This window comes from Cervus elaphus, chromosome 32 (assembly GCF_910594005.1).
Source record: "Cervus elaphus chromosome 32, mCerEla1.1, whole genome shotgun sequence".
NCBI lineage: Eukaryota > Metazoa > Chordata > Mammalia > Artiodactyla > Cervidae > Cervus > Cervus elaphus.
The window spans coordinates 44,637,164-44,648,943 of NC_057846.1; the positions used below are offsets into that span (position 1 = coordinate 44,637,164).

The 11,780-nt window shown below is 43.5% G+C and overlaps 1 protein-coding gene across 5 annotated transcripts in view; it reads left to right on the forward strand.

The window, feature by feature from the left end:
- Positions 1-11,780, forward strand: part of HOOK3 (hook microtubule tethering protein 3) — a 90,291-nt gene that overhangs the window by 67,810 nt on the left and 10,701 nt on the right. For 3 of the 5 annotated variants that reach the window (XM_043893518.1, XM_043893517.1, XM_043893514.1), the window contains 6 exons: positions 1,973-1,978; positions 3,934-3,968; positions 5,999-6,081; positions 7,101-7,201; positions 8,356-8,460; positions 9,176-9,247. In XM_043893518.1, the coding sequence (XP_043749453.1) occupies positions 1,973-1,978; positions 3,934-3,968; positions 5,999-6,081; positions 7,101-7,201; positions 8,356-8,460; positions 9,176-9,247 (402 nt within the window). The remainder of the gene's footprint in view (positions 1-1,972; positions 1,979-3,933; positions 3,969-5,998; positions 6,082-7,100; positions 7,202-8,355; positions 8,461-9,175; positions 9,248-11,780) is intronic. The other 2 variants (XM_043893519.1, XM_043893516.1) reach the window with 1 other exon arrangement.

The window sequence follows — 11,780 nt, forward strand, 5'->3', positions numbered from 1 at the left end:
AAAAAAAAAAAAGTGCTGATAGAATCTTAGCATGTTCAAGTAGCAATGTTTGATATAAAATTTGGCTTTAAGAAAATAATGCCCTTCCTAGAATCCTACCCTCTCTGGGTTTATGAGTCCCTCTTTCTACCCCTGCCCTTGGCCACACACACACACACACGCTCAGATAGAAGCTCACGGACCTTTTTTCCCTCTGCCCCTCTGTCACAGCCCTGCCTGCTCGGCGGGCGCTCACCTAGGATACAGCAAGAATGTGGAGGCAGAAACAGCTCCTCCTTCACCCCCTCCTGCTCCCCACCCATCAAGGTGCTTACATGGCATGTAGCAGTCAGTCTGACAAAGGCGTGCAGCAGTCAACGTTTTGCAAATCCTGTACATTTAATGAGCTGTGTGCAAAAGAGCTACACTTGCAGAGTGCTCAAAACTAACCTGAAGAGGGGATAAAAAACTGAATGTTCGTGAGCAATCTCTGCTTCCGTCAGATGGTGATTTTTTTCCCATTGCCAGTGCAATCCGCTGACTTTTGAGTATAAACCTGTTCGGTTGTTCTCATTGTTGGAGTCATTCTGGGCATTCAGCATCAAAACTGTAGACCCATCCAGTTTCATCCAGCCTTAGTAACCTAAGAGGGTATTGCTTAAGGCCTACGAAAGCTCATCCATGACCTGATGATTTCTTGGGTTTCTTAAGCGCGCACCGTCTGGGTTACACTGGCCACATGCTCTCTGAGGTCACAGGTTGCAGCTTATCCTCTAAAGTGTAGTCCTTCTTAGCTCCCCACGTGGATTCCCAGTTCCCCAGATTCTCACCAACGTTTAGACTACCTCATTCCCTTATTAAAATGGGACTAGTTTACTTTTTACACATGCCTTTATCCAGAACACTAAATGACAAGCAGAGCCAGAATTTGTGTGTGAATATACCAGTAAACCTCACCAAGAGGGTCTTAGAGGTGAACCGAAGTGACATTTCTTAGTTCAGTGGAACCACTAGGTCCCTTAAACTGAGGTTAATGTAGACTTGGTTTTGGTCTTGGAAACTCTGAGGAGACTTCCTGTTGGTCTGTTACGGCAGAGAGGAGAAGAATGTGTGGGTCATAGGAAGTAAATATGACAAAACATCGGTATCTGCTCAACCTCAGTGTTAGAACAATAACCGCTATACTTGTTTCTCTGATATTAAAACACACAGAAAGAGGTTTATTCTACAGAAAATAATTTTACATGGCCTGATTAGGTATCACTGTGGGAATGAAATCTAATTAAATACGCTGCGTGTCACTACTTCAAGAGACAACATTTCAGAAATGAGTTGCCAACCCTGAAAGTACTGTTAGCATAAATGACCCGGTTTATTTGACTGTCCAGGTGCTAATGAGATGTTTTGCTGTAAATTCCGGAAATTCCTCTCAGAACTCTCTATTCTGTAAAGATTCAGATAGAAGCTTTCCTCACTCTGACGATAGGCTGGAGGAAAATGTGGTCCACGCCGTGTGGTTCTTCCCCAGCAGATGTTTCAGGCTTTTGTCTTCTGGCTCTCATTCAACCTACAGTGTTGCCTCTACAAACATGTAGTGCATAGAACCACCTGCCAGGTGGGATGGGTCCTCTCTGAAGAACAGCACAATTTCCACCCATTTCTGTTATCAAAAGCACAGTCGTGTGACCTTAAGGCAGAGTAGCATGGTTTGCACATTTTTATTATTATTTTTATGTCATTTATTTTTAGCGTGGAAGCAGAAAAGCATTGGTTCTATCCAGGCATATGGATAATTTGAGCTAGCCACAGTGTATAAAACTCCAGAGAACAAGACAGGATGAGATCATAGAAGAAAGAAAAATGTACATTTTTTGAACAAAATGCATATCTTTTACTTCTGTTCATGAATTACTAAATCGTTCCTTCTGTTGGCTGCTGTGTATGCTTCATACTAATATGTCTTCTCTGTCTCTTGGCATGGTTTCTGCTCAAGGCTATTGTAAGTATGGCTTCCTATTCATTTCTATATATTGAGCAGTGTTTTGATGTATGCATTATCTGCCATCATAGTTGATGTTGTTGAAATTTTAAATTACGGGGCTTTTATGCAAAATGAAGATAACCAATATTACCTATAGGTTTGTGCCCTTTACAATTCAGATACTTAAAGGATATCAAAAAGCTAACAAGTCAGACTAAAAGGCACTCAGTTCCTTTCTCTCCCCACGGCGCTCCCACCCCAGTGTTGTAATTGGTTTGTTTTTATAAAGTGTTTTGACGCGAGCTTGCTGCCACAGTCTGGCCGCCTCCTGCCATGCTCTATGAGAGAACCAGTCTTCAGCTGGAGAGGCGTGCGGCCCGGCCCTGGAGGCGGGAGCATGAAGGCCGTGCAGAGACTCTGGGTCTGCAGGCCTGGGCTCTAGTTCGGGCTCTGCCTCTGGAGACGCCCGGACGTGCCCCCAGCCTCACCTTCCTTGTCCCCAAGAGGGGTTGGTGGCACCCGCCGTGGTGAGGTTGCCACGAGTCAGCGCACACGACAAGCTTCAGTGCTGTGCCTGGCCTGGTAACCGCTCATTAAATCATCATCTTATTGCTGCATACTATCTCAGAATAAACACCGACAATGAATTTTGCTTAGAGCCTAATCAAAACATAAATGCACAATGAAAGCGAAGATGTTTTTTGAAAGTGTGTTCGTTTCACCCTCGGCACTGGAGAAGGGACGGCAGTAATCAAATCCAGCGGGACTGTTGTCTTTCTCTCTGCCTGGGGGACGCAGTGGTGGAGAGCACTGTGGCCCAGTCCCCTGGCTGCAGTTGACACGCTCAGCAGAGCAGGCATGTCAGTAGTCCGGGGCTGGGTCAGAGTGGGCTGGAGCAAGTGATTACAGCCATCATTATCGAGTCGGGGCTGAGACTGGAAGGGCCTGGTGTGAGGGGTGTGTCCCCCCATGCGGCTCTGCACTGAGTGGACAGTCTGTTTTCTAAGTCTGTATTACTTGAATCCGGCCGAATTAATTGTGTAACCATGTATCTCAACATGGACTGCTTCATAAAATTCATTCATAATATGTACCCTGCTAGTGCTGACTTTGATCCTGAAACCTGGCGATCCTGTATGGAATGCCATTATTCTTTGCTTATTCTTTGCATACGTTCTGACCTCCTACATCTCAGGGGACTCTTTTTAATACCCAGGCAAAGCTGCATTCCCCAGCATGTTAAATGCTGTGGCTAACTTATCTTTCATTTTCCCATTCCATCGTATTGGTTATTTCCAGCCTGTGCTTCTCAGAAATCTCGGATTAAGTCACTCATTGTTTATAGAAGTTGATCTCATGACACAGGGAAAACAACACAGTGGACAAAAAGTATCTTGTGTATTATTTGTCACTCAGTTGTGTCCGACTCTGTGACCCCATGGACTATAGCCTACCAGGATCCTCTGTCCATGGGATTTTCCCAGGCCAGAATGCTGGAGTGCGTTGCCATGTCCTCCTCCAGGGGATCTTCCCGACCCAGGAATCAAACCTGGTTCTCCCCCTTTGCAGGCAGATTCTTTACTTTCTGAGCCACCAGGGAAGCCCAGAAAGTGTCTTAGGGCAAGTCTGTTGCTATTATTAGACTTTACTTGCCTATTGTGTCCAGGAATATTAGGTCTGTACCTGAAGGACTTTTTTATTCATTTCCCTGGCTATAAGTAGAGAATTCAGATATGCAGTTTTGGGGTTTTTTATACTGATTGCTATCACTTTTGAGCTGTTGTCTCCCTTATCAGAGAGAAACAAACTTGGGTACATCATGTATTTTCAGACTTTGATCAGAGAACTTACTGAGGGCTTGCTCAGAGTTACTTGCTACCCTGAACAAGTACTCTTCATTTTTTTAAAAAAAAGTAATTATTGTATTCGTTAAAATGTCAAGTAATAAACTATTTTCTATTTTCCATTTTCAGTCAGTTCTTCTAAAAAAGAAGCTTGAAGAGCATCTGTGAGTATAAAAACTGTTGCGGCCCATTGTTGGGGTGTCCAGAGAAGCAGAAATATTTTATGTTGGTGGTCACAGAGCATCTAGGCAGGGGCCTGGGTGGCCCTCAAGGTAGAGACGATCATGAGACACGTTAATAGTGACTGGTTTTCATGGAAGACAGTTTTTCCACAGACAGGGAGAGGGGGAGATGGTTTCGGGATGATTCAAGCACGTGACATTTGTTAATGCCCCTGCTGAACGGAGGGGAGGCGGAGCTCAGGGGTGACTGTGAGCAGCGGGGAGCGCCGTAAATACAGTGAGACTTCCTCGCTGGCTGCTCACCTCCTGCTCTGCCCCCTGGTTCCTGACCGGCCACGGACGGGTGCCAGCCTGTGGCCCAGGGGTTGTGGGCCTCCTGGTCTAAAGGGTCATCTCCACCCAAGGTCCTTGAATCAGACCAGTTGCTGCATTAGAACTGTGTTCTCACGTGAGCTTCCAGAGTTTTCTGTCTTCACAGTAGTATTTATGGTCCCAGGTAGGACTGTGTGACCCTCCGGATCAGGAGGCAGAAATGTTTCCTGTAAGAACAGAGAGCAGTTGCTTCAGGTTCTGCAGACCGTGGTCTGTGCCGCAGCCACTTAGCTGTGGATCGAAGGCAGCCGTGGATAGTGTGAGTGTAAAACCAGTGCCGTGACTGTGTCCCCAAAGCTTTCTACGCTGAAGCCGGCCTCAGGCTGAATTCGCCCCCCCGGACTGCACTCTCCCAGCTCTAGAGCCTGTGGCCTAGAACCTTCCTTTTTATATAAATGTTTTAAAGTATCATTAAGCTTGTCACAGTAGCAGCTTTTCGAAGACTTCCTTGCATTGCAAGCATACCTGAACACAACTTTTTAATCTAGAAGATTCCATTTTAAAATACGACATTTGTTTTCTCATGAAGAAGTGTTTGTCCCTCTTTATCGGAGGTTGACGATGTTAGGCATGTTTTGTGATTTCTCTCACACCTAGTATCAACTTTAGTCCTTCTATCTGTCGTACCCTGGCCGAGCCCTGTCCTTACAGACATTGAGTGTGGGTGGCCATGGGTTGCCAGCCTGGTGGAGTGTTCCATTGGTGGGCTGTGGTGAACCAGACACCCTGGGTACCTCAGAGCTCACGTGACATGTCCTGCAGGGATTGGAAAGAATTCTCCGGTCCGGCAGCTCGCTGCATGCTGTCCAGATTCTTCTTTAATGTGGCAGAAGTGAGTGCTCCGAGCCACTGACAGTTGGTAGCAAGTCTGACCCTGGGCAGGTGCTTACTTCTAGAATAGCACCTGTCACCTCCCAGCCACTGGGGGTTACCTGCAGTGAGAACTTCATGCTGAAGTCTGTCCTTTTGTCATTTCCCACCCCTTTGTTGCAGAAAATAGAATGCCTATTGTTTCATAAAACTACTGTCTGACTATGGTTCTGTGTTCAGTCATTTACGTGGTAAAAATCTTCCTCAAAAACACCTGATTAGTGAAGAGGAGGCCTGTATTAGTTCCCCGTGGCTCCCGTGACAGATTAGCAGAAGCTGCAAGGCTAAAAACAAGTCTTGACAGTAGTAGTTACGGTTCCAGGTAGGACTCCGTGACCCTTTGGGTCAGGAGTCAGACGCATTTTCTATAAGGAACAAGAAAGCAGTGGCTTTAGGTTTTACAAACCATAGTCTGTGTCACAACCACTTAATTCTGATTTGAGAGCAACCGCAGACAGTATGTAAACCAAGGCTCTGTGTCCTAAAAGCTTTCTACACAGAAATGGGCCACGGGCTGAATTTGGCCCCCTGGGCTGAAGGTTTATATGAAAGAATGACTTCTATCTCAGACTCTGAGATTTTTGTCTCTCTTTTTTAGTCGTTTAGAAAATACTAATATGTTTATGTTGATTAAGTCTTTTCATCTTTGTTTCATAGCATTTGTGTGCTATATGCTAGTGTATCCTAAGAATAAAGAACTTACATCTTTCATTTCAAGTGAAGAAAATGAAAAACAGTAGTAGGTGACAGAGTTGTATATTTTGGTACAGAGAGAAGCTGCATGAAGCCAATAATGAGCTGCAGAAGAAGAGGGCCATCATTGAAGATCTAGAGCCAAGATTTAACAACAGCTGTGAGTTTTTCCTGATTATCAGAGTTTTCAGTTGGTTAGGCGTGCATTACCCTCATGATAATGAGTTTAGGTAAAATTTTGTTCTTTTAGAAATAGGCCCTATTATATTTTCTAGCAATTAAGGAATGTGCCCTGTTCACAAAGAGCACAGAAAGAGTATGTGTGTGTGTGTGATCATCGATACAACAGTTCTTAGATTTCTAATTCCGTTGTGGTTTTTCCTTAACTATGAATGCTAATGAATATTTTATGAAGTTATTTTCACAGTGTAGTTGCAGTATATCAGCCAAACTATTTTACTTTTATTAATATTTGCACATGTAGGTAACTTGACCATCGATCCTTTTGTGTTGAGGCGGGAGCAATACAGATTTTTACTTTTTTCGTGTTGTAAAATATACATAACATAAAAAATGACCATTTTAACCACTTTTAAGTATACAGTTAAGTGACATGTTAAGTATTTTTGCAATGTCATACAGCCACTGTCTATCTCCCGAACTTTTTCATCTTCCCAAACTGAAACTCTCTACTAATTAAACACCCACTCCACGCCTCCTGTCTTCCCAGACCCTGGTCACCTCCATCCTGCTTTCAGTCGCGTATAAGTGGAATCATACAGTATTTGTCCCTTTTTGTCTGGCTTATTTCACTTTGCATAATGGCTTTTATTTTCACTTCATTTCATGTTGAAGCGTGTATCAGGATTGAAGCTGAATAATATTCAACTATTTGTATACATAGACCACATTTTGTTATCCCTTTAGCCTTCAATGAATGCTTTTTATAATTTGTGTACTTCCATAGTGTAGTTTTTATTTCTAAGAAAAGCTTTCTGTTAAAAAAAAAAAAAAGATTGTGAATTTTTAAAAATAAAATTATATATAAGAATAGACCAAACAGTCTCTCAAAGCTGTTAACTATTTACTGTTCTGTCAGTTGAAGTATTTTTAAAGTTGTTATGGTCTTTAAAAAAAAAAAAAAATTTTTTTTTTTTTTTTTTACTGTCTCATCAATAGCCTTAAAAATTGAAGAATTACAAGAAGCTTTACGGAAGAAAGAAGAGGAAATGAAGCAAATGGAAGAACGATATAAAAAATACCTAGAGAAAGCCAAAAGTGTAAGTGTGAGTCTGCAAATCTCACTGCTTTCCGATCGTGGTTCACTGACGTCTCGTGATTCTCGTGATACACGCCTGAACCATGACCTCTCAGACCACGAGGAGATGGACCGAAACGGTGCCCCACCCCCGGGCTACTTCCTTGTTATCAGGAGGAAAGCACCTTTCCATGTAGGAGAGGAGGGGCAGTCCTCACCTCGCCTCATAGTTCAAGTTAGCTGTGTGAGCAACTTCCCTGGTGGTCCAGTTAAGACTCCACACTTCCAAGGCCCGGGGGCATGGGTTCGATCCCTGGTCAGGGAACTAAGATCCCACATGCTGCACTGTGCGACCGAAACAGAAGATTAGCTGCACGCTCTAGGAGGACCGACCTCTGCCTCCCGAAGAGCCTCAGCTGTAGTCAGCCCGAATCTAAACTGGCTTCTGGGCCTAGTTGCCAGTTCCCAGGGAGAATGAGGTTATTGGAACCGGTTAAATAAATTACCTTTAGAAAGTCATTGGATAAATCCAGATTTTGGGGTGAAAATCCATGTTATGAAAAGTAGAAATAGGCATTGGAGTGGAGGGGGAGCCCGAGAAGTCTGTGTTAAAGGAAACGTGGTCTCTCTGTTCTGCTCTTACAAGTTTTCTGTAGACTTAATCATTTTTCTGCAGGCTTGATTGGTTTTGACAGTAAACTGATGGGCCAAAAAGACCCTTCCCGGAAGCCCACAGGTGTCCCAGCGAGACTTGTGTCCCCCGCCCGAGTCTAAACCCCAGCCTGTGGCAGAGGAGACTGTCACAGTGACAGGCGTATAGACATGGAGACCCGTGGCCGGCTCACACATCTGGTCAGAGGCAGAGGCCCCTGAATCAGTTCAGAAGAACAGAAAAGGGAAGCCTGCCGTCAGTCGTGTCTACTGTACTGTGGTTGACGAATTTTAAGCCAGAATTACTTCTTATAATGGACTCTTTCACTTAATTTTAAACTTTTCTGTAATTAAAGGTTGTAACAATGGAACATCATTTCATACATTCAGATTTTAAAGTATCCTCGTGAGATAGCTTTGGACTCTCATAAGGTTTATCCTTTTTTTTTTTAAATAACTGCTGCCGTAGATGTCACACACTGTAGGTTTGAGACTTAAACTTCTTTCTTTTATTACTTTTTGCAGGTTATCCGTACTTTAGATCCTAAACAAAATCAAGGAGCAGCACCAGAAATACAAGCTCTTAAAAATCAGCTCCAGGAACGGGACCGGCAATTCCATTCATTGGAGGTAGTTTACTATATAATATGATAAGACATTTGATTTTTTTATTTTTGATTCTAGAAGCTTTGCCATGTCCAGTCTCCACATCTACAGGGCACAGTTACCAAAATCTGTGGATGCATAAGTCCCTTGTAGACAGTAGTGAATGTGGTTATTTGCATACAGTCTCTGCACATCATCCATGTGCTCTAAACCATCTCCAGATCAGTTATGCAAGGTCTTCGCTGGTTGCTCAGGCGGTAACGAATCTGCCTGCAATGTAATACCTAATGCAGTGTAAGTGCTATGGATTTTTTTGTCTGTTTTTTCCTATTTTGGAATATATGGCTTTGTGTTTGTTTTTGTCATTGTTTAGTCGCTAAGTTGTGTCCAACTCTTTGTGACCCCTGACCTCGTGGATTCTAGCCCACCAGGCTCCTCTGTCCATGGAATCTCTCAGGCAAGAATACTGGAGTGGGTTGCCGTTTCCTTCTCCAGGGGATCTTCCCGACCGAGGGATGGAACCTGTGTCTCTTGCATTAGCAGGGGATTCTTAACCACTGAGCCACCTGGAAAGCCCTGCGTTTACTGTTTTGGGTCTGGAGTTGGTTGACTCTGTGGATGTGGAACCTGTGGATATAGAGGGCCAACTGTACAGTTGTGCCCGTGAATTTAGATGGGCATGAATTAGATTTTTATTACTGTTGAATGTTTTTCATGCTTACATGTGTTTGCTTTTTAGAAAGAATATGAGAAAACAAAGAGTCAAAGAGAGATGGAAGAGAAATATATTGTCAGTGCCTGGTACAACATGGTAAGAAAATAACACGTAAAAACACTTTGCAAAGTTCAATGAATATGTGCCGGGACCAGCTGGCAAAGAGAACAAGTCCCGACCGCAACCACAAGGAAGCCTGAGGAAAAAAAGCTGAAAGTAAAGGATGGGGTCGAGAGGGCTGAATGCTCTTTAGGCAAGTCAGCGAGTTTATTGAGTAAAACAGCTACCTTTATACTAGTACAAGCAGAAAACATAATTCATAAAAAATGCCATCTGGTGTTTGTCACATCAATACAATTCTTTGTTTCAAGTGATTGCAGAAGCTTACATCTTGTTTTTGGCATTCCCAAAATAAACTACTAAGTGAAGGTCACTACTACGTTTTTCTCAAAGAAAAACAAAGGAGACCCGGCAAATGTTTTACTACTTTATCATGGGGTGGCGGGACAGGGAATGGCCTCTTTCAAAGCCTTTCCCAGGGCCTTTTTGGGCCTTGAACAGGCCGGCTCCCCGCAAATATGTATTATTTGTTATACTGCCTTTAGTGTAGAAGTCATTCTGCCGAATGAATCTGAAAGTAACTGCCATCCTAACGCACACTGACAGAACCCTAATGCTGATCTTAGGGCCGAACAGCAGATACGAGAAGCCACCATAAACGGGGTTAGAACACTGGGCACTAGGATGGGAAAATTCCTGTCTCTCAGAACCATCTGTCCTTGGGCGTAGTGACTTCAGTCATATCTAAACACAGGTGGAGTAGGCTTTGTTTTGTGGGACCATTTCAGTGCCTTTGCGGGAGTGGTTCTTGCAACGAAGATAGTTTAATTGTCTCACAGGGTTTGGTAAACGTTCAGTGTGGGACCCTGAACAAATGCAGGTTTTGAAATTGAATTTTCCAATACACCAAAAATGTATGTATTGCAGAGCAAAATAAATGCTCACCAGCATTTTGACTTTCAGTAAGATTTTTCCAGATACCGAGAGCTATGGATTTTGAAGAATGCTGTACTTTTTTTTCAATTTTTTTTTTCCTAGACCTTTTCATCTTCTCTTTAATAACTTTGTTTATTTATTTCCTTGTGGGCTGCATTGGGCCTTGGTTGCTGTGTGGGCTTTTCTCTAGGCGCAGCGCGGGGGGCGGGGGTTACTCTGTAGTTGGGGTGCGCAGGCTTCTCACTGCGGCGGCGTCTCTTGTTGCAGAGCACAGACTTGGGCCCGTGGGCTCAGCAGTGGTGGCACACGGGCTGAGGTGCCCCGCAGCGTGTGGGGTCCCCGGACCAGGGCTCGGGCCCATGTCTCCTGCGTTGACAGGCGGAGTCTTTACCGCCGAGCCACCCAGGGAAGCCCTTCTTTTTCCTCTTTGTTCTTCTTCCCAACACGACCACTTTTGCCTTTTCAGGATGTGAGTTTAGTTGCCTGCGACAGATTCCTTTCCCCGTACCCATTTGACCCTGTAGTTGTGTCCGTGACACAATACCATTTTACAATTATAATTGTAAATCATGGCATTTTACAGCTAGAGTTGGTACTGTGTCTTAAAGGTTAGTGTCCCAGGCCTGCTGATAGTGTAATTTGAGCTTTCGTCAGAAATTCACACAATTTTATGGCATGTCCACATTTATATTTATTTGCCTTGGTTAAAGCTACATATTTAAGATTTTATCACAGTTTTAGAAAAGAAAAGAGGAAATCTTACTGGATTTATGGTATCACTACTATTAGTATAGATTGATTGAAAATAAAATGTAAAAAATAAGAAAAAACTGTATCTAAGGGAGGTCTCTGGGAACTGGTCCTGACGTCACCCCTACTGGTTCCTCTTTGTCCTCCTTCAGGGTGAGCGTAGCAACCTTGGAGCGCTGACCCTCAGTCCATACTAGTGATTTCATATGGTGATTTCATATAGTATGATTTCATGAAATCATACTAGTGATTTCATGACTTCACATATTATGTTTCTTACGGAACCAGACTGATTTACTCTGTGACGTAGTATTTAAAGAAGAATCCTATTGACAGTTTTCAACTCTGCAGAGAGTGAAGGAATAACTCCCAGTAGAATCTCACAAGTTAGGTTCAGGTAAGATAGCTGGAAAAGCTTCATAGGGCTTCACTGGCGGCTCAGCGGTAAAGAATCCACCTGCCATTGCGGGAGATGTGGATTCAACCCTGGGCCGGTAAGATCCCCTGGAGAAGGAAATGGCAACCCGCTCTAGTATTCATGCCTAGAGAATTCCATGGACAGAGGAGCCTGGTGGGCTACAGTCCATGGAGTCACAAAGAGTCGGATGTAACTAAGTGATTAAAGCAACAAACAGCAGAAGCGTCATATATACATTCAGAAAGTTCTGTATCTCAGACAACTGAAATGGAAGTGAAGGTGATGAGTAGCTTGGTACCTGGTGAAAGGTATTAAGTGTCTCAGAGAATGGCCTTGTGATGGATCCTGAGATCTTAAACGTGTGTCAAGAAGTTGAATAAGTTGCTTTGATAATGAAAGTTTTTTTAAAAAAAAGGTATATTTTAAATATAATTGTTAATATATGTAGGCAAATCAGTAGGTTAA